The sequence below is a fragment of the Uloborus diversus genome, chromosome 2 (assembly GCF_026930045.1).
Source record: "Uloborus diversus isolate 005 chromosome 2, Udiv.v.3.1, whole genome shotgun sequence".
Taxonomy (NCBI): domain Eukaryota; kingdom Metazoa; phylum Arthropoda; class Arachnida; order Araneae; family Uloboridae; genus Uloborus; species Uloborus diversus.
Genome location: NC_072732.1, coordinates 106,698,681 through 106,725,506, shown reverse-complemented (window position 1 = coordinate 106,725,506; position 26,826 = coordinate 106,698,681). Strand labels below are relative to the sequence as shown.

General features: G+C 32.8%; 2 protein-coding genes across 3 annotated transcripts in view; one reads left to right on the top strand and one right to left on the bottom strand.

Annotated features, from left to right (window-relative positions):
- Positions 1–22,654, bottom strand: part of LOC129217217 (centrosomal protein of 89 kDa-like) — a 47,744-nt gene extending 25,090 nt beyond the window's left edge. The window contains exons 1-9 of one of the 2 annotated variants that reach the window (XM_054851490.1): positions 22,360–22,654; positions 19,228–19,367; positions 4,882–5,032; positions 3,133–3,291; positions 1,593–1,690; positions 1,393–1,463; positions 1,125–1,305; positions 980–1,043; positions 11–214 (exon numbers count right to left, since the gene is read on the bottom strand). In XM_054851490.1, the coding sequence (XP_054707465.1) occupies positions 11–214; positions 980–1,043; positions 1,125–1,305; positions 1,393–1,463; positions 1,593–1,690; positions 3,133–3,291; positions 4,882–5,032; positions 19,228–19,367; positions 22,360–22,431 (1,140 nt within the window). In that variant the 5' untranslated portion in view covers positions 22,432–22,654. The remainder of the gene's footprint in view (positions 1–10; positions 215–979; positions 1,044–1,124; positions 1,306–1,392; positions 1,464–1,592; positions 1,691–3,132; positions 3,292–4,881; positions 5,033–19,227; positions 19,368–22,359) is intronic. The other variant, XM_054851491.1, reaches the window with a different exon arrangement.
- A 419-nt stretch (positions 22,655–23,073) lies between these two features.
- LOC129235318 (cytochrome b5-like) overlaps positions 23,074–26,826 on the top strand; it is a 49,949-nt gene continuing 46,196 nt past the window's right edge. Inside the window, exons 1-2 of the mRNA XM_054869053.1 lie at positions 23,074–23,459; positions 23,560–23,596. Coding sequence (XP_054725028.1) covers positions 23,343–23,459; positions 23,560–23,596 — 154 coding nt within the window. The 5' untranslated portion in view covers positions 23,074–23,342. The remainder of the gene's footprint in view (positions 23,460–23,559; positions 23,597–26,826) is intronic.

The window sequence follows — 26,826 nt, the reverse complement described above, 5'->3', positions numbered from 1 at the left end:
ATTTATTTACCACTTTTAAAAGAGATTGCACTAAAATCTGAGCATCTTTTTCCATCTGCTTGGATTCTTCTAGTTGTGACTGAATTCTAGCCCTCTCTTTTTGGCATTCATGTTCTGATGCTTTCAACTGAGAAATTCTCTGTTCTAGTAGTCTTTTACTCTCTTGAAATTCTTGAATTTTGATCATTGAGGAATTATATTTTTCTTCTAAAATCTATCACAGACAAGTAAATATTAAAGTATTATATAAATATACATGTACATAAATATATTTATTTATATGTATTGTACACGACACACGCATAAACAATATGATAAAATGTAATTTTTTATTTAAATCCTGAGTAACTTATAGATACATTGCTATGTGTAGTTCAATGATTAGGAATTGCTATTATCTGTTATGTGTTATTTATTTTAATTTACAAATTTCTTCAACTTTGAAAAATGAGAACAATATTTTTGAGTCATAAAAATGTGTATGAAACAAATCAAAATGATCATATAAAGTGTGTTTTTATGAGTATGTGTTTAATAAATCATGACGTTGCCTAATTATTCTTAAATTCACTGCATGTACTTTTTCAATAACAGATATTCGAGTAAAACATGAAGTCGGTGTTCATTCATCCTGATTACTATGGATTGTTTACCAAAGTGTAAAAGGGATCAAATTGTAATAGAGAACAAGCGCTTCTGGTCGAAATATAAAAAGCACTCGTTCAACCTCCAGTTTTCATCAAAGATGCAGTCCTTTTAGCAGTATGAAAAGTTCTAATTTGAATATTTGATTCTTATTGATTTGTTTGTTTGTTTGTCTCATGGTATTTAATTGTTTAACTGAAATACATTTAAAAAAAACATGCATTGAAATTTTAATATTAAAATAAAATATATAAATTTAAAAAATCCATTCTTAAAATTAAGCCGTTATTACCCAAAATTTTAAAAAATAATAAAAGAGTAAAAGATAACTTGCATTATATGTTTCTTGTAGTTGTTGCTTTTCGTGACTATGTTTTGTTCTGCTATCACTAAGTAATCTGTAAGAAATGCAAGAAATAAAAAGTCATTTATGTTTTAAAAATAAAGGTACTACATACAAAACTAAAATGTTAACTTGCTTTTTTTGTTCAGCAATTGCTTTTTCATGGAATTCTGGTGATATCAACAGTTTCATCTTCTTATATGCAGAATCACATTTCAGTTGCAAAGCCTTTTTATCTTGATGAAGAATCTGAACTTGCTCCGACAGTATTTCCCTTTCATTAACAAGAATTTGGATTCTTTCTGTTAGGCACTTAACTGAAATCATAGCATTCATAAACAAAACTGTCTAAGTTAAATAAAGATTTATTGTTTAAAAACTAAAAGTATATAATAAGAACTAACTATCTTTACGAGTCTCTGCTTCAAATTCTGTTAACTTTAGTTGAAATTTGGCATGAAGTGTGTCTTCTTTCCTTTAGAATGTAAAATCATCAAAAAAAAGTTAGCAAATAAAAAATAATGAATGGATTTTTTTAATATATAGTAAAAGATTTTTTTTTAAATTAAATAAAATAAAATAAAAACTTTTTTCTTTAACTCACCCTTTTTCTTCTTTCACCAAGTTTTCTATTAAACTTCGAAGCTTTTTATTTTCTTCTGCACTTTCTTTCAATCTCTCCTGCAGAATTTTTATTTTTTCCTGTCATGAATAAAAATTTCAATGAGTTAAACATAAAACTTCCCAAGACAAATTTGATTCTTAATGATGCATCTCTAACTATTCTAATCATTTTTTAAAAAGTATTCATATTTTTATATGTATGAATTACATACTATGTGACATCCCACTCTGTATATCAGGTCGTCCAGAAAATAATGCAGGTTCCTAACCTGTCTCTTTAAATTATCATAACTCAACTGAAAAACATTTTTATTACTCAAAATAAGCACCAGCTGAATCAATATATATTTGTCAATGAGATACAAGTTTATTTATGACGGTATAACAAAATTCTGGAGCTCTGGACACGATCAATTTGTTAAAGGTGTTTTTGGCTTTATCATGGTTTCTGAAGCATTTTTTCTCCAGATGTTTAAAAAAGTGATGATCGGTTGGAAGGAGGTTGGGCAGCTATGAAGGATGGAGGAAAGTTTCGTAAACCAATTTGTTTCAATTTCTGTAGGGTCAATTGAGGTCAATTGTGCAACATGTGGCTGATTTTCATGTTTTTGATTTTTGTCCAATTCATGAGGTACCCACTTATCAAACTTCTTTGACTTTCTTATATGATTCAAAGGATCAGTAAATCGTTGCTTTGCTTAAGCCAAGCTATTTCACAGTTGTTTGCTTCAACTGAAGTCTTCAAATCGCCGTCATCAACAGCTGTAGAATGTCAACGACCCTCTTGATCTCCAAGGTCAAATTCTCCCCGGCAAAACTTTTGATAACATAGTTGCATTGTAGACTCATTAACACTTTTATCACCACATACTTCGTTGACATTTCAAGCCGTCTCTGCGGAGCTACGGCCAAGCTTGAACTCATAAAAGTAAATTTGCTATAAATCTCATTCAGACATTTAAAACAAAACACCTCGAAAATATTTTTCAAAATAATTTTGGAACAAAATGATTTTTATAAAAATATAAAGTGAAAATAGAGCGTTAAATTGATATAAAAACCAATACAATTAAAAGTATTTTTATTGCTAAAAATGTACAGGAAAAATAAGCAACTGCATAAACCTGGATAACATAATACTATTTAAATGCAATTTTGAAAAAAAAAATTTTTTTTTCTAAAATCTCATTCAATTTCAGTGTGACAAATACTCAAAATAGGTCAAAATAGTGCAAAAGAAAAAGAAAACAAGCATGAAATACCTACTATGTACTACAGTACATGCTAATATAATAAAAGTAATACAAGTTTTAATGCAAATTATATTTATTTATGCAAATTAAAAGTTTGCAACTGTCAAATTAAAATTGATTCCATTTTCAAAACATTTAAGATTTTCAATGTAACTTTCAACTCATTTCATTGTTTACTGCTCTAACCTTGTGCAGATTTCAGACAATCGCGATTTTGGGTCAATGGATTAGAGAGAGTTGACTACATGAAAAGATTTTACAACTCACATTCTTCAAAGCCTCTTGCTGACTCTTTTCTTTAACTTTTTCTTTCAAATTATCCTGTGGTGCTAAATCTTCATTTGCTTGATTAAATCTTTGTTCTTTCTTACATTGATCAGCCAAAATTTTTGCAGAAATTACTGGACCTAAATCTTCTTCATGTTTCTAAGATTCATAAAAAGAGACACCAAAAAACATCAAATGATTTTTTAATTATTATAAACGTGTGTAAAACTAGAACAAATTTTATTTCACATTACATTTATCAAACTGATTGAAGATTTTTTACTGACTCTTTTCCTCAAACAAATACATGTAACAATGGATCTGTTGATATCATATGTTTTAGCAAGTATATTTTAGCCAATATGCTGGTTTTACCTTATTTTATCAGGAGATGAAAAGATCACATTAGAGTGAGAACTTATGGATCTACGACTCAAACAATCAATAAGCAAATGGAATTTTGAGTAAAACTGTACCAGTCACAAAGTAAACACATAAATTGATATAATAAATAAATTATCTCTGTGACATACGTATGGTTAGATTTCTAGTTAATGAGCCACTATTTTGCATTTATCCATTTCATGAATTTTTCTAAAGTATAAGTCAACTCCTTAACCTTCAACCTAATTTTTTGAACTAAATTTCCCGAGTATATACGGCAGTTATTTTTTTGATAACATACATTGTAAAACACCACTTATTGATAGGATCATTTCAAAATTATTTTATAATTTAGCTAAAGAAAAACTACATGTGTGCCATTATATCAATCCATGAATTCAATTCGTGAAACTATCAATGGATTAATTTTATATTTTTTTGTGCTGAAGGCTCATACATGGTAAATAGCTGTTTGCAAATTTCCAAATTGAGTTCTTATTTTATTTTACTTTGCTAAAATTTGAAGTTACCACTAGTAACTTCAGTTTCAACAATGGACTTTCATTTCTAAATCTTTTAGCTAAAGCACTACTATACGGTACAGTACTAGGAAAATTTTAATTTTTGTTACTAAGTATAAGTAGTACATCTCAGAAAGATTTTTTTACTTTTTATGACAGTTGCATTGGAATAACTTTGTTCCAGGATAGCAAAGCATAAAGAAAAAGCAAAATTTTTTATACTAGATGGCAACAAAATTGCATGCAAAGTTACTACTTTAATTTAATAAAGCCCGCTTAATCAGTGTTCTTTTATTTTGTATCTCATAAAACATGTTAAAATTGCAAATGCAATTTCACTTTCCTTTTTGAAATAACTATTGATTATGTACGAAAATCTAAAACTAATTTTTAATAAAACGTTTTCGAGAAGTTGTAAAATGAGGGAAAAGGTATCCCCCCCCCATTTCTTTTTTTCAATAATTTTCTAATGCAAAATAAAATGCTATTTTATTTCATATTGCATAAAACTCATAGATATTACAAATGCAATTTTACTTTCCTTTTTAAAATAACTATTGTTTCTGCAAGAAAATTTAAAACTAATATTTAATAAAATATTTTTGAAAAGTTGCAAGGTGGGGTATAATGTATTTTCCTGTTGTTTATGTATTTTCCCTCTATTTCTTTTTTCCAGTAATTCTTTGCCAACGCTTTTGCTTAGTATTTTCAGTCAACTTTCTGACATTTGCAACAATTTAGAGCTTATCATGTGATTAAAGCACAAAACATTATGTCAACAAAAAGGGCTTAAATACTTCATAAGGAAACACTGGTTTGATAGAATATGCGTAGTGAGAAATACCTTTTTGACTGTTGCATAAATTGGATCAGAAGAACTTTGACCCGCAACAGGAAGAACTTCAACATCTCCACCAAAGTGCGATGGCAATGTTTCTGTGCTTGACTTTGTATCAGCAGTCTTATGCAAATGTAACTCCTGAATGCTTGCATAACTGAAAACAATAACAATTTAAATTGGACTAAAATAAAAAGGCATTGAGCACAACATTGCACTGCCATGAAACAAGATACAACTACTGATAATATTACTCATTTCAACTCTTAAGTAACAAAACAATGTACAAATGCTTTCATTGTAGTTATTTTAAATTTTAGTTACTTTGTAAAAAGAAGAAAACAAAACTTAATTATTTCTTTAAAATAATGTTAGGTATCTTCATTTTTGTGAATAATGATAGATACTTTCTCTATAAGTTCAAGCAGGTGATACTCCAGTAATAGACCAGTTAGTTGAAGTTTCTACAAGTTCTATTAATTTTCACAGGAAAAAGATTGAAAAGTTTTTTTTTTTTGTATCAGGATATTGTTATCATTAGGATTAACAATACTTAATCAGTTTTCTGTTTTGTTAACTAATTTTCAAATTATTTTCAATAGTAGTTAAAAAAAGAGCAGGGTTGCCACTAGGGCTGGGTGATATACTGATATATTGTCATATATTGATACATAACTATTACATTGGTAACGATATTTAGATTTCTATCCGTCCGATATATTGGTTGAAACGGGAATACGGGACATAATTACGGAGAAATTGAAATACTGACTCAAAAATACATAACTTTTTATAGTTCTGTATGATGGATAAGTGCTTGAAATTTCAAGAAATTAACTGCATTCTTCAATCAGTTATTTTATTTTTAATTATAGTACAAGGGAAAATTAACAGGGCCCCCGAAGGTCAAGGTGGACCCATTGTCAGATTGGTCTCCGGATCCCATCCCCCTAAAAAGTTTTCAAGAGCGGGGTCTTTCTAAGGACCGCGCCCCTAGTTTCTGACAAGGCTGATATGGCCTCTCGTGGGCCCTGAAAAGTGAATGCGTATTGGTTAAAAAAGCATCTTAATGCAACAATTAAAAATTAACCAATGGGGGTATCAACACGGTTCATAATTCTAATTAAAGGTAAACCATTGATATTACGCTGAAAAAAAGATTTTTGAAATACAGTAAAACCTCGCTATAACGATATTTTGGGGACCAAAGAAATATATTGTTGTAGAGGGATATATTGTTATATCGAGGGCCTATATATTTTAATAATATTTTGATAAGGTTTTTTTTATTTAAATGTTATAGTATATGCATTACCTAGGTGTAAATGCTTTTATATATAGTATATTTGTAATACATTTATTGGCAAGGTGTTAATTATGATTAAATATTACTATCAGTTGAAATAAATTCCGAAAATAATCTCGTAAACATACCTCAAATCCGTTTTTATTGAAAAAAATCCAATATTTTTGTTTGTTTGGCCGCTTTTTTGACTGTTAACTCAACCAACAAGGTATACATTGAGTCCAAAGCACGAAAATGATTCTCGTTTGTGGATGGAAGACTTGAAAAAAATGTCCGCAGAGATTTGACTGATTGAAGTGCTTCCTGGGTCGACAATAAGGATTGTGATTGACTCGTATTATCATCATCATCATCTTCTTCCTCCTCATCGTCTTCTTCTCCACTATGTTCCATCTCACCAGTAATTTCAGAGAGAATTTCTTCATCAGTAACTCCTGCGAAAACAGTAAGATCGTCATCCGCTGTCAAATAATCCTCTACGTTCACTCCATATTTTTTGCCCGTTTTTTCCTCGAGTTGGGACACAGATATTTGGAGATTCAAAACTATTTCCTGATCATATAAAATATCACAGTCTGAGGAATTTTCATCACAATTAGATCTTCTAAGACATCTAAACCGGCTTTTTTCTAACAATTCAGAATGGTTCTCTCTGTTAATGCCCACCAACTTCCAGCAATAAAGTCACATGCGTCCCTCACATTTACAGCTTTAAAAGGGTCTTCCACGTTATTTTCAATCCACAGAAGTATCGATTCTACCAAACGTTTCCTATAGTATCCTTTAAAACATTTAATTATGCCCATGTCGAGTGGCTGCAATATGGAAGTGCAGTTGGCCGGGAAAAAAACAATTTCAACGCATTATTGTAGTTTTGGAATTGAGGTGTGAGCGGAGCAATTATCAATCAACAATGCAATTTTTTTCTTCCTCTTCTTCATTTCCTTATCTAACTTCAGCAACCATTCAGAAAAAAATTTAGACGTCATCCAAGCCTTTTTATTTGCTTTATATTCCACAGGAAGACTTCTCACATTCTTGAAGCACCTTGGCTTCAAAGATTTGCCGATAACAAGAGGTTGAATTTTATGTGTTCCTGTACTATTGGCACACAGAACAACAGTCAATCTTTGTTTTGATTTCTTCCCGCAGTGACACTTTTCACCCTTAAACGCTTCAATGTTCTATCAGGGAGGAGTTGAGAAAACAGCCCAGCTTCATCAGCGTTATAAATGTCTTCTGGTGCATACTTTTCAAGAATATCTTTCATCTTCTCTTGTCTCCAGGCATTTGCCTCATTCATCGGAGCAGATTTTTTCTCTCCGTGAATTTCCTGGAAAATGTTTCCGTGGCGATCCCGAAAGCGCATTAGCCAACCATTGCTAGCTTTAAAAGTTTCGTTCCCTAGCATTGCTGCATATTTCCGTGCTTGTGCACATAACAAGGGTCCATTTATTGGGATATTTGTTGCCCTCATCTCTTGAAACCACTTCAGGACGGCAGCATCAATGTTTTCATTCGTCGCGACTTTTAGTCGTTTTCGCTTGGGATTAACTGAATTTGATCTCACAGCATCTTCAATATGTTTCCTCTTCTTGAGGAACGTTGCAACTGTAGATTGAGATAATCCATATTTCTTAGCTGCATCAACCTGCTTCATTCCATCATCAATATCGCTGATGACGTTGAGTTTATCTTGAAATGAAATTTGCTTTCTCCCTACCATCTTAGGGAAAAATACACCAGTGAATAAAATCAAATCTTTCGTTTTCGTCGATCATGTGACAGTGATGACGCAATCAGATGGAAATGCTACACATTTTCGGATCATCTTCATTTGCCACTCACTCAAAAAAAAAAAAAAGAACATTTTCTGTTTTTTTACTCGGCAAGCATTTTTAGATGTTTTGTTTCCCTCTCCGTGTGCATGTTTTTTTCCCCAAAAAAGAAAAAAAAGAAAAACTTAAAGCTAACCATTTTTTTTTTTTTTTAAATAAAGTTTCAAATTTTTTTTTTTTTTTTTTGAAAATAGGAGGGGTTACTTTCATGATTTTACTGTACTTGAAAACCAAATTATCGTAATAAAGAGGGGTTGAAAATTTAAAAAAACATCGCTTTACAGGGGTTTATTGCTGTAGAGAATATCGCAATATTGAGAGGAGGATAACATTAATTCCTATGCGAGTTCACCGGGACCACGAAATATTATCATTGTAGAGGGATTTATCGTTGTACCGGATAGCGTTGTAGCGAGGTTTTACTGTATACTGAACAGAAATGTTTGTATTAAAAAAGAAATGAAAAACAAAAAAAAAACCTAATGAGATTAAATAAAATACACCACCAGCTCAATCCTTTCCATCCGAGCTGTCGTATCTAAAGGGAGCGCAACTCATAGTTGAATGAAAATAGCTTTATCTTCGATAATAAGAGGGAAAATTTTTATTCTGTTCATAACATGAGGCACCACTTGAAACGGTAATCCAATTTTAAAGCGTTATTGCCAGCAACCCTGAAACTGAAACTTTTGAACTTCTTCTCCCCAGACATTACCGTTAATGTGCTGACATAGTGTTTTTTGTGAAAGTTGTAAGCATTAACATTAATGCAATGACATAGTGTTGTTTGTGAAAGTTGTACGCATTAACCAAGATGGAATTGAGTTCTACCATGCACGTCATGGGTTCTTTGTGAAAGTTCTGTGCATTTTTGGAAGAGTAACAAGTACCATGATTGAAAAAGCTGAGCTTGTCGAATGATGACATTTATTGGATGGTTTACCAATTTTCTCTAAGACCGTTGGATGAAGATAAAAAGTAAGCACAATTTTTAAGCTTTTTTTTTATTTACTAATGTAACATAAATGAATAATGTACATAATTTGTGGATTTTAAAAATTATGAAAAATTTCATTGAAATAAAAAAATGTCTTATAATTTATTTAAAAACGCCAAAAAAAAAGAAGTTTACTGCATTAATTTTGATAATATTTAGATTTTTTCAAAATAAAGAGATAAAAAAAATTTTTAATTTTAATTGCTCAACCCCCCTCGAAAATATATAAGCTACATATCAAATTGCAGTGCATTTATAGCTGCATTCTTTAAAGATTAATTTTTAGTATTTTACTTAATCTTACTCAACTAAAAAATTAAGCCTTAAAGCAAAAACTATTAAATGACTAAAAACAAACTATTTAAGACATCAATACGAAATATAGTTCAAAGTACATTCCAATTATTGAGACTGCTTAATTGAAAAATTTAAACAAAATATTGAATTGAATATTTAAAACTTTTTCGTTGCAAAGCACTTTTGCCATGCATTGAGCTATACCATTGAGCACGCCCTCCTCCCCCCTCCAGGAAAGTTTTGAATTAGAGAAATAATATTATATTTAGATATGTTTTTTGTTGTTTTTCGATCCCTTGCCCAAGAATATATCGATACATCGAAAATATCAATATTTGGAGAGTGATATATCGCAATATTAAAATTCTGATATCGCCCAGTCCTAGTTGCCACTCAGATCTGGGGGAAAACTCGCTGTGTTTTACGTGCATGGGAACACAAAAGGGTGGGTGGAAAAAAAAAATTTCCTAAACAATTTCCAATAGCACGGAAAACCTGTGCATTGGTATCCTAATAACGGGTTAAATAATTAATAAATTTATTTAAAAAATTGAAATCGTGCAAGAGTCCTCAAGTTGAGAAAAAATAGGGGAAAATAGCAATTTTAAAGACATATATTTTTACCCAAAAATGATTTACTTCATTTTTAATAGTATAAAAATACACTTTGTAGTTACCTTAATGTATAGAAAAAACTTGGGGGCACATTGTCGATCATTTGAATTCACACAGAAAGTCTTAAAATACCATTTCTAAAGTAAAAATCATATTATTTCAAAGATTCTTAAGCTGACATCAAGCTATAAAAATATACTATTAAACATCCGTTTTAATGTTTAAATGCATATGATGAAACGACTGCACCACGTGCAGACCAGTCATTTCAAATTTTTACAGGGGGAAGGGCAAAGGGTGAAAATTCAACAGAAGTTTCAATGGAAAATAGAAAAACTCACACCCACACAAATATTAATACATTAATTCCTAAAAGCCATGGTGTGCGGTGGAGGGGGGGCAATGAAACACTCCCTGACCCCCTACATGACGGGCTCAATCATGTGGTGGTGGCAGCAAGTCGAATCCCAATAATCACCCTACCCAATCAACCAACCAATTTGGATAGCATTCATTATGCTGAAGTTCTTTATATTTTGAATTTGTATCAAATGTTCTTGATCTCTCTGATCGGTATTTACTATGAAAACCTTCTTGGTTTTCACACTTGCGACATTTTTCTTCATCCTGTGTCACAAGTTTTGCTCACCTCTCTACCAATTGATTGTGGTATCAGATATTCAAGTTATGGCAGGGCTTTCGCTTTCAATAAATATTAAACATCCGTTTTAATGCTTTACTTATTTATCCATTATGTTGAAATGAATCAGGACTCACCACGTAGATTTAGCAGCAAGTCGAGCTCTCCTCCCTCCCCCTCTACCTACAAACACCCAACCCAGCCAACCAATCAGTTTGTGTGTGATTTTTCTGTTTAAGTTAAGAAAAATTTGACAGTGTCAAATTTTTCATCAAAGATCCTTATCTGAATGTTGTCTACTTAATAAAACTATCTGGGTTTTCATGCTCGCAAACTTTTCCACCAGTCTCTGTCACAAGTTTTATAATTCTCTCTACTGACTGAGTATGGCACGGAAATTTTACATTTTCATTGAAATTTCCATACCCCCAGCACAGAAATTTCAACAAGTGATCCAGAATTAGCTGTTAAGAACCCCAGACTCCTCAGTCATTCCCAACAGTTAACTGTGCTAACTGGGTGTTAGCACTTTAATGCTTCTCAAATTAGTCTAACAAGCATAATGCATCAGAAACTGGAAAAAATATTATAAAGACCTAAGCTTCTGTTTGGTTTGATACTAAGATGCATTATACCGTGAAAGACGGTCCGTAGCATATACTAAAGGTCATTCAAACAACAAGACATTTACCGAATAACATTAAAAGAAGTCCCTGATCTCGTCATTCATTTAAACTCGTTGTTTTGTCTAACAGTGAATATAACTACCAAAGAATGATTATATTCGACTATACATAGCACATTCAAGAATTAGGCTACAGGAGAATACTGAAAGCTTGAAATAAGCCTGAACAGGAGCGCCGACTTGCAAAAATTATTGGGGGAGGGGGGGTCGGACATCATCGGGGGTTTAGGGAGTTATATAATCCCTCGGAGGACCCCCCACCCCAAATAAAGGTCAGATTTTTGTGCCTTAAAGATGCCATATTTTCTGGTGTGTATAATTTTAACAAACAAACAGTATGTGATACGGTGTTTTCGAAGTAAAAGAATCTAAAAATTGGTTTACAAATTTTCTGGTTCAACTTTTAAATTATATCACTTGTCTTAGTTAGAGATTTTTTTGTTCTATTTTATGGGGAGCCGTGCAGTGCCGTAGCTAGGCATTGATATTATAAGGTAAGAAGGACAATTTACTTGAATGGAAGGGCACTCCCTGAGACGCCGACTTTTTTAAAAATGGGGGGAGGGGGCAAACCAGGGGAAATTTTCTAAATTCGAGATGAAAAATAATGAGTTGTAAAGTTTTTTTTTAAGCATTTTAAAGTCATATAATCACATTAGAACCCCGAAAACTCGACAAGCCTGACACATATTTTTTGGCTTTGAAAAAGAGAAAAAATAAATACAAACACGCACAGTATTTTCGTAAAAAGGCAATTTAATTTACGCATGTTTTTCTTAAGACCAGTTGATTTTTCATTAGTTATACCGGCAGGGCCGGACTTAAGCATGGGCCACATGGGCCCGGGCCCAGGGCGGCAAATTCTGGAGGGCGGCAAATTCTAGAGAGTGGCAATGTGTTTAAATTAAAAATTGTATCAAAAAAAAAAAGAGAACCGTTTGCAATTCCCATCTTTGAAAAGTATATACGATATTTTTCATGGAAATAAAGGGCGGTGCTTGCTAGGAGACTAGAAATAGAAAAGAACCAACCAAACAATGCAAAAGCACTATTTTCAGCTATTTTCCTCTTTTTTCCTTATCAGGACCGACCGGGCGACAAGAAAAACATCCCTCCGCGGCTAAAGGGGTTGACTGTCTCCCTCACTCCATGCTCAGGTCCTGGGAATATGAACACACCATTGTAACATCAGTCACATGGTTCAAATTAGCTTAAAGGTGTCTGTCTGGGAGGTATTTTTTAGCGGGAACTTGAGGGCGTTTGATAAGGAGAGGAAACGGACGAACGGCGGCTGCGCTTTTGCTGATTTTTTTCTACTGGTCGTAACGGTCGTAACCGTAACTCGCCAAACGCCGGACCGAGAAGGTTCGCTTCAAGAAGGTTCCTCAAAATGCGAGCCTAAATATTCGCCGTTTTTTTGGGGGTGAGGAATTTGTATGTTCATTCATTTCGCACAGGAAACTGAGAGGTCTGGTGTCCAGATGTCGGTCCGTTTCCGAAGGCAAATTTACACCTGAGGCTAAACGATGGAATGTGACGTATGGGCTTCAGGTAGTGCTATGGTACTACTACAGTGCACAAGTTTCGTTTATTCCGTAAGCTCGTATTATTTTGCTCTCCCTCACAACAGTATTGTTTTAAATTGTAGTGAATGTTTATGCTGAAAATTATTACTTTTGTTTTCGTGTGATACCAAAAGCTGTGACACTTGGATACTTAAATCAGTGCAAATATTTCAATAAAAATACCTTGGTGCATTTAGTGGCCGAATTCAGATACTATATCGGCTATTTGTGCTTAAATCTGAAAAGATGGACGGACGCAAAAGGCTCAGTGGCGCAGGATATAAGAAAAAAGCAGACGAAAAGAGGAAAGAGCTAAGTGAAGTTGTAAATAAAACCATAAAAATAGATAATTTTTTTAAAACTAATCCACGTTCAGAGGAACCTTCTTCCGAATTGAACTCGAATTCAACTATAGAACACGGAGAAAACGTAGAGGTAGAAGAAGAAAGACATAAAGTAATTACTGAAGAGAAAGAAGCTGCATATGATGTTGAGGGGAAGGATAATGATCGTTTTCAAGCTGATCCCACGAAGTCTAGTACCTCCAGTGGAACGGACAAGCCCAGTAATGATCCAATATTCTGGACCGTCAATGATGATACCAGAGACTTCTTCGTGAAAAATGGGTTTGATCAAAATAAGGATGGAAATTTTGAACAATCAAAAAGATCGTACCCTGAAAAAAATAGGTTTTTGAAAAAATCTCTTTAATCGAGAACTTGCGAACGGAGAAATAGTAAATAGAGATTACTTGATCTATTCGCCCAGCCAAGGATCTATATTTTGTGGCCCATGTAAACTATTTTGCACCACTTCAACTCAATTTACTGACGGTGGTTTTAATGACTGGAAGCATGGTTTTCAAAGGCTTAAAGAGCATGAGAACTCTCATACACATCTTGACAGTGCCCTTTAAGCAAAGAACTGCTGAAATAGGTTCCATTGACAGGCAGTTAAAAATGCAAATTGAAGAGGAAGTGAAGTATTGGAGGGAAGTACTTCATAGAGTTGTCGTCGTTATTAAAAAACTGGTATCGCGAGGACTAGCTTTCAGAGGAGACGATGAAGTGTTTGGTTCCACCAGTAATGGCAACTTTATGATGTGCCTTGAATTGATTGCAGAGTTTGACCCATTCTTAAAATCACACATTCAAAAGTACGGTAACCCTGGTCAAGGAAATACATCTTACCTTTCATCAACAGTATGTGATGAATTAATTGATTTAATGGGTAAGAAAGTTCTAGAAACTATCTTAAAAGAAGTGAAAGAATCGAAATATTTCTCAATTATAGTTGATTCAACACCCGATGTGACACATAATGACCAGTTGTCTTTTGTTTTAAGATATGTCAATGAAATGGGATACCCTGAAGAGAGATTTGTTGGTTTTTTGAAAAACCAAGGTCATAAAAGTGTAGAACTTGCAGAAGCAGTTTTCAAATTTTTGAAGACACATAATTTAGACATTCAAAACTATCGTGGACAATCGTTTGATAATGCATACAACATGTCTGGAATATATAATGACTTACAAGCCAAGCTAAGAGAAATAAATCCATTGATATCTTACGTTCCTTGCTCTGGCCATTCTCTCAATTTAGTAGGATCCCATGCTGCAGAATGTTGTACTCTTGCGAAAAACTTTTTTGACTTACTGCAATCACTCTACAATTTTTTCTCTTCATCTACCCATCGATGGAGCCTCCTTGAGTCGTTTTATAAACCCGATGAGAAGAACCTAACAATTAAAACTCTAAGCACAACCAGATGGTCAGCAAGAGAAGATGCTTGCAAAAGCTTAAATAGAAGTTTTCAGCCTATTGCAAAATGCCTAAAGAGTATGACCGATAGCCAAGAAGAGAACGGAATTACGAAGAGCAAAGCTAAAAGGCTTTTAAAAGAACTCATTTCTCTTGAAACAATATTCATGGCATCATTTTGGGGAAATGTACTAAACGAATTCAACTCTGTAAGCGAAAAAATACAGTCCCATCGAATTAATCTGTACACTGTTGTTAACTTATACAATTCCCTTGAAAAATTTCTGAACGAGCTGAGAAATGCTTCATATTTTTTTATTACTGATGCGCAGAAGAAATTACAGGAGATTAGAAATATTCTTGGCATAGACAGTGATTGTCTTGAAAGCAATAAGAGACAGAGAAAGAGGAGGAAATTCTGTGATGAATCAGATTCATCTGAACTTGAAGAAGGTGGGGAAACAGAAGAAAACCAGATCCGTTGCCTGCAAGAAAATTATGCAACAATAACTGATAAGCTTTCGACCGAGTTGAATAAGAGAATTGGTGTATATAAAGAGTTTTCAAATAGATTTGCATTTTTGTCAAATCTACGTAACTTAGATGTGGAAGAAATAACAGTAGCAGCAGCCTCACTGCAAAAGTTTTATACAGCTGAAATTGAATATTCTTCATTGGTGATCGAGTGTATTCATCTAAAGGGACTCCTGCCCCAAGAAAAACCGGATAGTACGGAAGAAATGTCCCTGTCAGAACTGTATCGATTTATAAAATCAAAAGATCTCCAAGACTTATATCCTAACATAAGCATTTGCCTTAAAGTGTTTTTATGCACACCAGCAACTAACTGTGCAGCTGAAAGACCTTTCTCCACACTTTCCCGGATCAAAAATTATTTGAGATCTTCAGAAGGCCAACAAAAATTAGTTCATTTATCGATTTTGGCTATTGAAAATGACTTAACTGTTAAATTAGACTTTAATGAGGTTATTGATACATTTGCCAATAGTAAAGCAAGACGTAAGAGGTTTTAATGAAACAGCTCTTATTATTCGTATTCTAAATATGTTAATAATCAAGTGCAAACACCTTTTTTAAAATTTCAACTGTAAGTTTATATATCTATAATGTTATTTATTATGTTAATTTCTTACTGCTATTCACCCACCAGTAGTGAATTTCCTTTGAATTTAAGTATTTGAAGTGCTTTTGTCTTAAGGAACTTGCTGATTTTTTTGTATATATAAATCAAATCATAGTTTTATTGGAACGTACTCATTTCTTAGGTTTTTTTTCTATCCTGAATGTTTTTTATCATTAATCAAGCCATTTAATATACGTTCAAACTAATGTGCCCAAAACTTGATAATATGATATAAGTATTTGAGTTGTGCTCATGTGACGAGTTAAAGATGAAAAAAATCATCACATCAAAAAACTCATTGTCTGCGTCGGTGCTTCAGGCCATTCTTACTCAAAATTCTTGTTGAGTGTTGATGATTAAATAGCTAAATTTGATAAATGATAAATAAAAAAATTCAGCAATAAAATAGTTTTATTTATTTTAATTATTTTTGTTGTAATTTAGTTGCAAATTCAAAAGCACCTGAGTTTCTCTATCATCCTTTTAGTTTTAATGTTGTTCGAATTGGAAGTTCAAGTTTTTTAAATTTGAGAAAAATTAGTGTTTCAATATTGTTGATTTTTTTTTGTTTAATTCCTCTAAATATTAATTGAATTCAACTAGCATGAGCATTGTTAGTTTTTAAAACGACCATAATGAATCGAGTGGGACTGAATCTGTTCAAAGTAGTGTAATAGCGTAACAATTTATTTCGAAATATATAAAGATATAAATCATATTGGAAAATTAATGAAGATATCATAGCTATATAAAAGTAATTTTTGAGTTCTACCACCATAGGAATTAGTTTTTTTTCATGAACTAGACCCATTTGTATCCACGGCAAAATGTAAGAGAAAAAAAAAAACGCTCTTAAGCATACCCGCAACTTGTCATTTATTTCAATTCCTTATTTTATCCCAATCTTGTCATACCTTTCTGTAACAAAGTACGTAATATTTTCAGCAATAAAATCTTCTTTTCATGAGAAATAGTTTACTTGGCGTTGCCTTTCAGTATGTTATTCAATTGTTTATATATATCTTGTTTAAATCATGCAGCTCAATTTTCACCCACTTCCTGTCATTAGATTTCTTTCTGGGTTGGAACACTACCTCAGATGCGATGACAATGCAATATTCTATAATCAAAGTAATTAATTAACTAATCATTGTGAAATTTTTAATGAAACTAATTTCATGCTATATTAAGGTGTGCCTTCAATAATAAATTCATTAATTTTCATTTTTATTGTTGAACTAGTGGTACCCGCACGGCTTTGCCCGTAATAGAAAAATTAAAAGATCTTTTGGTTCGCCTGTGTATTTACAAATAATTTATGGTGAATTTTCTCGCCAATTGGCTTGTACCCTTGTTACGGTTCCATGTTATGATAATTTCGTATCTCGCCAATTGGCTTGTGCCCATGTTACAGTTCCACGTTATGATAATTTCGTAATTGACTCGTCCATCTTATGATAATTTTGTTCTTAAAATTGGAATAGAAAAAGAAACACATCAAATTTTCGAAAAATCGCTTTTACTCGTCCATCTTATGATATTTTTTTTTTAAATTGGAATAGAAAAAGAACCACATCGAATTTTCGAAAAATCGCTTCGAGGTGCACACCCTCATGCTACATACTAACTTTGTGCCAAATTTCATGAAAATCGGCCGAACGGTTTAGGTGCTATGCGCGTCACAGACATCCTACAGATATCCAGACATCCAGTCATATTCCGGACAGAGAGACTTTCAGCTTTATTATTAGCTTGTGATGCATCATTTCACTGTGCAAGTTCTAAATGTTTCATGAAATAAAACAAATCAAAACAAACTGCATGTTAAATACTGCCGGAACAAAGTTGTTGAAGTATAAAATTAAATGGTTGATTTTTAAACGAGGCGGGGCTTAAAACAATACCTAAAGCTCCATTAAAATGAAAAATGATCCATCAAAAAGTTAAACTATTTAACGCTTAAATGGTGCTTAATAGAGCACATGCATTATTTTTCTACGTTGACCTAAGTAGGAATTGCCTTAAAAAAGCTTTTTTATATATTACTTGTTTTTACTATAGTGTTATGCTCATTTCTCTAAGAAAATGGGTTTCCATACTCACAACATCTGTTTCCTGGGTCAAAGAAAGTAATTCCTTTGATAACAATTTACAAAAGTTTAACTATTCAAAAAAAAAAAATGTGACAAGAAGTCAAATGTTCTGTCAACTACTAGCGGAGTTCAATAACTACATATTAACGACTGCAACTTTGACCTTTGATAAAGTGAACATTTAGTATTATAAAATAGGGGTCTCCGTGGTTGTTTATATTCTGTTATATTCACTATGCAACGAACAGAAGAGAAAGTCATAAAAATCGAAACATTTTACCCTTGAATAAAATTACCGTTTTTTTTTAATGAAGTAACAAGTGGGGGGGGGGGGCAAAAATGTTCGGGCTCATGGGAGTAAGATCTTTAAATCTGGCCCTGTATACCGGCTAACAAAGTTCAAGTGTAAACACAGTCTCTCAATGTCTAGGTTATTTTTGAAATGTGATTTTTCAAAATTTGTTTCAGCTCTGTTTAATAAAAGCAAACACTCTTGTTCAACTGCAATGATCAGTGTGAGTCCAGTTGATGTAAACCGCCCAATAATGCAAGATTGCACCATTTCACAAATCTCAATGTAAAGTGCCTTCTAATACTCCTTTGGAATTTTGAAAGCGTGGAGTGAGCTGGCTTCGTTGTTTTCATACTTCTTAGGTATACATCGATTCTGAGGAACGGAAAGATCATCATTTTATTGTGAAGGTTTTTCTTTTAAACAGGATTCAAAAAATTTTGAAAACTATCACGCCTCCCATTTAATATACAAATCAAACCCTCATACATTTCTTCCGGATCAGCAACACTTAGATGAGCTCGCCACAGCACTGCCCCCCGGCAACAAATTTGACCCGTAAGTTCGCGCACTGGGACAAATTCCAAATGTGCTTGCAGCACTATAACACCATCATTATTCACACTACTTGTTTTCAGTTAACCTGCTTACTACCATAATAATTATTTGTTTTAGTTCAGTACTGAATGTATTTTACAAGGTAAACTATCTTCAAACAAGGAAAATAAAAGAAATTTATGAGTTTAGAAAACATAATATAACTAATACTTTTCTTGATTTTTTTTTTGGGGGGGGGGGGGCTCAGGCCCCCTCAGGCCCCATGGAGTCGGCGCCACTGAGCCTGAATGATTTATGAACTTTTAAGTCAATTAATTGGCTTACAGATTTTAAAAACACTTGAAAAGAAAATCTTTGCTGTAAAAAATTGCACGAGGAAGAGTCACTTTTTATTCTCCAGTTCCCCTGACCGATAACGTTCTGTATCCACCCCAGATCGAATTATACAATTAAAGTTTTTTTTTACTCACATATACAGAAGATCTGATTTTTCAATAGGTAAGCTTCTTTTTCACATGATTAACATTCACATGAAATAAAACTTTGATCATAAATACTAACTTGTCCAATGAGCTAGGATTATTTGAAGTCTTATCACATTTTTCTTCGATGCTACTACTTCCCACTTCTTGAAAGCTAGAAGCTTGGTGTAGTTTCTTTGTTCTTTCACTTTTTTTGGTGGTTGGACTTAGTACAGAAATCTAAAGAGGAAAAAAAATCAGTTATCACCACTGTTAAACATTTTCCTGAACATCAAAATGGTTAGCTATTTCTAAAAGGAATGCTCAGTGGCACAATTGTATGTATTGATCACCTATGGCCTGCAAAGCTTATCCATGAGCCCGTACTTTCCAAATATATATATATATATATATATGTTTATTTTTATTAGGCATAAAGATGTTTGGTTCAAATTTGGAATCAAATAGTCAGAAACTGGTTTTTAAAAAACAGATTTAACCTTCATATTAATAAAATAATCATGTACTAATATGACAAACATTCTTTAAGAGTCATTTTCTTTCCATTTCCATATTTGCCCATATTATACAGTAGGCACCGCTTAATGTGATCACTTTGGGACAAATACAACTTGATAACAATAACCGAAAAGTAGAGACGTACCGAGTAGCACTTTGGCCGAGTAGCCGAGTACCGAGTACTCGGCCTTTCACTACTCGGCCGAGTACCGAGTACTTGGCATTTCACTACTCGGCCAAGTTAACAAGTACCAATTATGTTTTAAGAAGAACCACTGACACACACATGATCAATTTTGTACTTATTGGAATAGTAGTATAGACCTCTTGGTCCATATAAAAGTTTTTAAAACTAAATTCCTGCTGAAATTTAATTTCGCATTATTTAAAAAATTTTGCTTACGTCAAAAATTTTACAAAAGAATTATTTTTAAAATTAAAAATAAATAAATAAAAGTTATGATTGATCAAGTTGGAATTAAGACAAACTATACCAATCTATTTTAGTTCTAGTCTGCCAAACATAAATAATTTTTAAAAGCAAATGAAGCAAATGTGCAGGAACACTGCACACACATGTTTCTGCGTTACAAGGAACGTCTTTATCAGTGCATAAAATGTGAGCATTATGTCGAATGTTAAGACATTCGACATAAAAATCTGACTTTCGTCGGATGCCTTTAAATCTACAAGCTCACATTTTGTGCATTGAAAAAGGAATTTCCTGTAACGCCAAAACACGTGTCTGCAGTGTTCCTGCACTACGCTTTTAACGTTGTTTTATTTCCCTTTTTTTTTAAGCAAAGGAATTTTTATATTTCTTATAACTAATTTTTGTTTGTAGCAAAAATCTATTTTTTATGTAAAAATTCCATATTTTCTATACTTACCTTTTTTGCACAATTTTTAATAAATAAGTTTTATTAACTTTGGGGACATAAAAAATAAAGATTTATTCCATTAAAGCATTAAAAACTTCATTATTCTCAAAATTTAAAATTGACTTGTAAATGATTGGAGAATATTAAAAATGCTTGTGCTTTTTTATAAATTTTAATATTTGTCTTGGACAATATTCAATTTTTTGCAACTACTCGGTATTGGCCGAGTATCTGATCAAAATTTGGCCGAGTATTGAGTACTCGGCAAATTGACCGAGTATGCCGAGTACCGAGTACTCGGTACGTCTCTACCGAAAAGCATCCAAGAGACACAAAATAATGATTTTTTTCAAATTAAGGTGCTTTTGTTTTGGCAACCTCAAATTAAAATCAAAATGACTCAACTGAACACAGTTTTAAATTATAAATTATTAAATTAACAGAATGGAAATATCTGAATTATAAAAAGTTAAAGCTAAATTATGCAATTTTTATCGCATAGTAATAGGTGAAGTAAAATATGACCGTTTTCACTGACATTCGTAAACCAGGTTCAAAGCACAATCTGCTTTTCTATCTTTTCCAGCATGGTTTTGCTTGTTGTTTAAATTTTAGTTTAACTTCGCTTTGTTTTCAATCTGGACACAATTCTTTAATAGTTTACAAAGTAATGGCAACAATGGAGGTCCTACATCAATGCCTGCAACATGTCCAGCGATTGAATTTTTTTAGGTGCAAAAGAAAGTTTTCTTAGGGGGAGTCTGTGGTCACTTTGGGCAAACTTTCTGTAGCTTCATTCTTAGAAAATTTTTGAACTGCTATTGAAAACCACAAAATGCTACACAGAAAGCTAGTCTTATCAGGGTTTGCCTATGTATTTCTGTTAATTGAGGAACAAAAATGGGGAAATAAGCGAATGATAACATTAACCGTGATCACATTAAGCGGCGCCTACTGTATAGAATTTTTTTAATTTAAATGCGTGCTAGTCCTTGAGATCCGTCTTAAATGTGATACGACGTCCTTCATGTAAAAAAAATGTTGGGCACTGCCGTATCAATGTTTAATAGTTGACACTTTTGCTAAAAACTTCTTTAATCCTCTGACAGTCATGAGTGAGATGTGTGAAATTCTACCCCATGAAAATTTTTTTTGGAGTAACTTGCCATGTAAATCAAGTTTCCTACCTTCTATCAATACCTAGCTACCGCCCTGCACATCTGACCCTTTGACAACAAATATTTAGCATCAGAAAAATAAGAGTAAAATGCTTTTGAAACATGCTCACTAGGGCGTGATAAGATGTTCAAAACCATCAATGAATTAAGATTGTATCCCCGCCCCTCCCTTTCGCAACTCATTTTGAACCTGAAAGATTGTATTACTATTAACTTCTAGCAGAACAGGTAAGAATTTCGACCATTATATTACAAATGAAACAACAGTCTAGTAGCAGGCAGTTTACAGGCATTGAAATTAATGATAAACAATTGAAAATAAAATATTCATTTTGACTTGCAAAAGTTATGTACATCACTTCAGTATGGGCCCGTTTTTTTTTTTTTTTTTTTTTTTTCAGACTTTAAAATCGCAAATATAAGGTACATACTCATAGTATCTTACTTCGATAACCACCAGAAATCACCCTCTTTTTTCAGCAAATTCATTTTAGTTAGCTCCAGTTATTTTCTTGCAATTAGTATGTTACTTAAATTAAACATCATGCAAACTTTTTTCTTTCCCCAGAAAACATTGCAAAAAAATCAGGAGTTTTTAGAATTATTGTTACATAGCCTTTTTTTACGAACTAATGAAACGTGTGAATATATTACCAACAAATTCTTGCATTTTTGTTTGGAAGAAATTGAAGACTTCTTATCTAACATGCTCAATTTTAAAGCCATATTTTAAATAATCATAATCCTAATGGAAAGATAAAATTTAAATTTTCGGACGCAAGACTAAAATATTTTAAAAGTTAAAACTTGAAAACTAATCAAATCGATGTGCTATATTCAAGTAATGCGCTGTGTTTTTTGTTTCTCATTTTTAATCAATCTTTCACCACTCGCAACGATTCTCAATTGATTGCAGACAACCAGCGTTTGTCAACAAACAAGCGTTCTGTTTTCATCGGCTTCGCCTCTTTCAGTACATAAATCACATAATGCTCAGAAAATTTTCGTGAGGTTGCCGTAAAATTAATGACCGTCAACCCATCAACGCGCATCCCACCCAAGTTCCCAAGTAGCATTTAATCATGCGTTTAATGAATATATGGACAGCTTTCAAGTGATAAATCCAACCATACGAATAATATGCATCTTAAACTTGATTTTAACTAAGTTTTAGATATTATGTAGCAAATTTTGCCTTCGCCTCTCTAAGCATTTATTTGTAATTCTGGTAACTTTTCTTACATTCATGCCAAAACCATGTGACGTTTTTTGACCAATAGAAAACGATATAGAAAAAGTTTTAAACGCTCAGCTGAATTTTTTGCTGCCATTCTAAATTAGTTAAAGGTACATAAAATTAGTAAATGAAAAAGTGCGTATCTTATTTCTTTGTATCAATGATTGAAAATTTCTTTTGTTAAGTTACTTACTTTAATGTTGAATTCATAGCAAAATTTTGATTGAGCAAGTCGATTAGTTCCATAACTTTTCACAGAATCATTATTCTGCACCTTGTGGCATTGGAGTCAGATGATCCTTGATAACTGCAGTTATCAAATAATTTGCGGAAATACAATTACGTCCACTTTCTTTTCCCATTAAAGAGAGGAGTGACGATTTGTTAAAACTCTTTAAAAATGTCCGGTAAGGCTGAAGTTTACTCCCTTGAAGACATTGCTTCACACAATAATAAAAAATCCGTATGGATTCTAATCCATGGAAATGTTTATGATGTTACTAAGTTTTTAGAGGAGGTATGTTATACAATTAGTACGACTAAAACATGCTTTTAATATCTAAACACATTGTAATTTCACTCTTTCCTGTGTGCCTGATTTTTTTTCCTTTTTGCAGCATCCCGGGGGAGAGGAAGTACTACTTGAACAAGCAGGTATGATGAATTATAGCTAAAATACTAAATCTTATTAATGAACTTTTAGTCTGAAAATATAATCCAATATTGAATGTAATTTTTCCTCTTGATCCAATGTAAAATAGTTTATTGAGATGTTTTCTTTAGTTTATTACCATAATAATGAAATTCTGGTAAAGCGTAATTGTAGTATTTTTTCTTCAAGACAATATAAATTTTTTTGCAAAGCATTTTTATTTTAAGTTAATAAGTAAAACTTAGGACAAGAACAGAAGGTGATACCTTTTTCGGTGTTTTTACAAATTGTTCAAAGCACAGCAAGCAAGTGGTAAATGTAGGAAGCCCGACAACAGTGGTCAAGAGATATTGTTTCGGCTGATGAAGGAAAGTAAAATCAGGTCCGTGTCCAGGATCTCATAAAGGGAGGGGTTTTGGGTTCAATGTTTAATCATTCTTACCTGCATTGTCAGGAAAACACAACAAATACCTATAACTCATTGTCAAGTGCGTCAGTGTGTCAAATAATTCATTTCTGTTAAATGGTCACATTGATGGGCCTAGCGGGGAGGAAGGGGGGGGGGGGGGGGGGCTAATACAAAAAAAAATCTATTACTGTATTTTATATGTAGTAGAACCTCGTTTATCCGGATCTCCGGTTTATTCGAATCAAATTTGTTAATAAACAAAAATATATTTACTTTAACAATTATTTTAAACTATGATTGCAAGAACGGAACTGCATATAAATACGCCAAATATTCCAGTTTTGTCTCGATTAAATGTAGAACTCTTGCATAGAACATACAATAAAGTATAGTACTCATTTAACAAACAATATGGCGTACTTGAAGTGTTAGACCGAAGCCACTGCAGCTGAACCATAAATGATGAAGTATTTGTGAGAAATGTTACTATGAAGGTTTTTGGTAGAAAGCATTGTTTTTTTGCTAAGTAAAAGATAAGTCTGCTTATTTGAGAACGTTTTTTGCTTATTACTCGATCGAACTATGCGGATTTTCGTTTATTGGGATTGCTTTTGTGCCCAGTTAGTCTGGATAAACGAGGCTGTACTGTACATGTAAGGACAGTTAAGAAACCCACCTTCCAGAAGGCAAATTCTGGTTGTGCTAGTAATTTCAGTATTTATTCATTTTATTTCTTGTTAGATTCAAACTACTGTTTACTGCGCGGTACATTGCCACAAATACTATAAACAAATTCACAATTTCTTTTGTAACATACTATGTATTCAGGATTTATGTTCTAGGACAAGCAAACTAAATAAGAAAGGGTTCATTGCATATGCAAATTACATTACCAAAACGAGATTACAATGCATCTTTATAGTGACAACACTCATCTCTTTTTGTGAAACGACCAAATCATCATAACCTCCTTATGAAAAACAATATTAAACACAGTGAATGCTTTGTTTGACAGCCTGTTTAACGGTTCCTCCATCACTGATTTTTAAAATATGATTTAAAAAATGCTGTACACAAAATTTAACATTAAAGTTAGTTTTAAGCCAGCTGTGCACTTTTCTTCACTTGTTTTTTTTTTTTTTTTTTTTCAATTATTTTTCCCCAATGGGAGGGGTTTAACCCCTAAAACCCTCCCCTTGGACACGGCTCTGAGTAAAATGCTTCCTTGTCTTCTCCAACCAAACCATTGCAAGGTAACTATCTCAGCGTAAGAGATAAACTTTGTCAACGTAAAGTTTATGGGACCCGGAAAATTCTTTGTTGTTAACCAGGTTTGATCTTATCCAAAAAAAAAATATTGAGTGCTTGCTAGTTCATGGAACCAAATAAGAAATAAGTATTTCATGTGAAGCAATGTTTCACATTAAGTAATTTTGCATTGATGGTGTTTGGAACAATTTTCATGTATTGTGAAATTATAGGTGTATTCATAATTTCTTTTGTTGTGGCCACAATAAAAAAAGTTAGAGAAGTGCATCAAAAAAAGAAAGAAAAGGAAAACACTTGAGAAAAACAGGAGCAGTTCAAGTTTTGTTTGCATGTCTTGTAAACTATATACCCGTTCCTATGACGTTCCCCTCAGCATGGTATTGCAGTGAAATCTCCTTACAGCAAATGCCGATGCAAAAAAATATCTATTTCAATAAAATAAATGATAAGTCTCATTTCAATTGCCATTATGCTGCTTGAATTCCATTCAACATAGTTCCTGTTACAACAAACAAAATTTGTACTCCCTTAGTCAGTTCTAACGAGATTTTATACTGCTTAGGATCTGGACTGCTTGTGTCTTACCAAAGAAGACTTATATGCCTCTCCCTTCTAGTAGTTGATTTTATAAGGGTCAATGATTTGCTGGATCTTGTCTGACTTAGTCAGACATCCGGGGGATTACAAATAACAACAAGATTTTACTGTATCAATATTATAATCTGAGTGCATAATCCTTGTATAACAATTTACTTGTGAGGTTCAGGCATGTAAAATACCAAGTGTTTATACATCTTTGCTGCAGGATTTAGCAGACCTACATGCATGGACAGCATATGCTGTGTACCATGTTGAGTAGACTGAGAGGACGTGGAGTGGACTATTGCATTGCTGTACGTCATGTGACCAAGGATTGACACATAGAATACCTGTAAGATATGTAGATAAAACTTGAATTGTTTCGGTATTTTTTTAGTACTTTTCAGTGAAAGGTACATTATGTGGTTAGGCAACATGTTTAACTTTTTCTTTGGCAACAATAGAAAAATTGCCTAAAGCATTTGGCAGTATCTGTTGGAATATGGGAACAGTAGAATTTGAAGTTGTTGAATGTTGCTTACTACAAAAGTTTTAATTGCAATAGCAATAAGTAAATGAAAATCTCAGAAAATTTAAATTTTTTGACTATAGAGCTTTATTGAGACTTATGATTTCATTTCATAGTAGCTCTAATTTAGCTCTAATCAACTTTTTGGTTTTTGAATCATTCATTCTGGTTTTTCGTCATCTCTATTAATCATTCTGGTTTTTCATCATCTCTTCACCTAAACATCTTAAAAAAAAAAAAAAAGGCTAATACCATTGTTCGACTTTGAAGTTACTCAGGGCCCAAATGGAGGTTTATTTCTATCCAACATATGTTGTTCAATAATACATAAATCAAACTTTAAAAAAATTCTCTTAAAAGACTATACTGCTATAAATCTTTGCAAACTATATTTTATCAGCTAAAGTCCTGTGTTTGCATGGTATGTGAAAACAAATTAGTCCAAA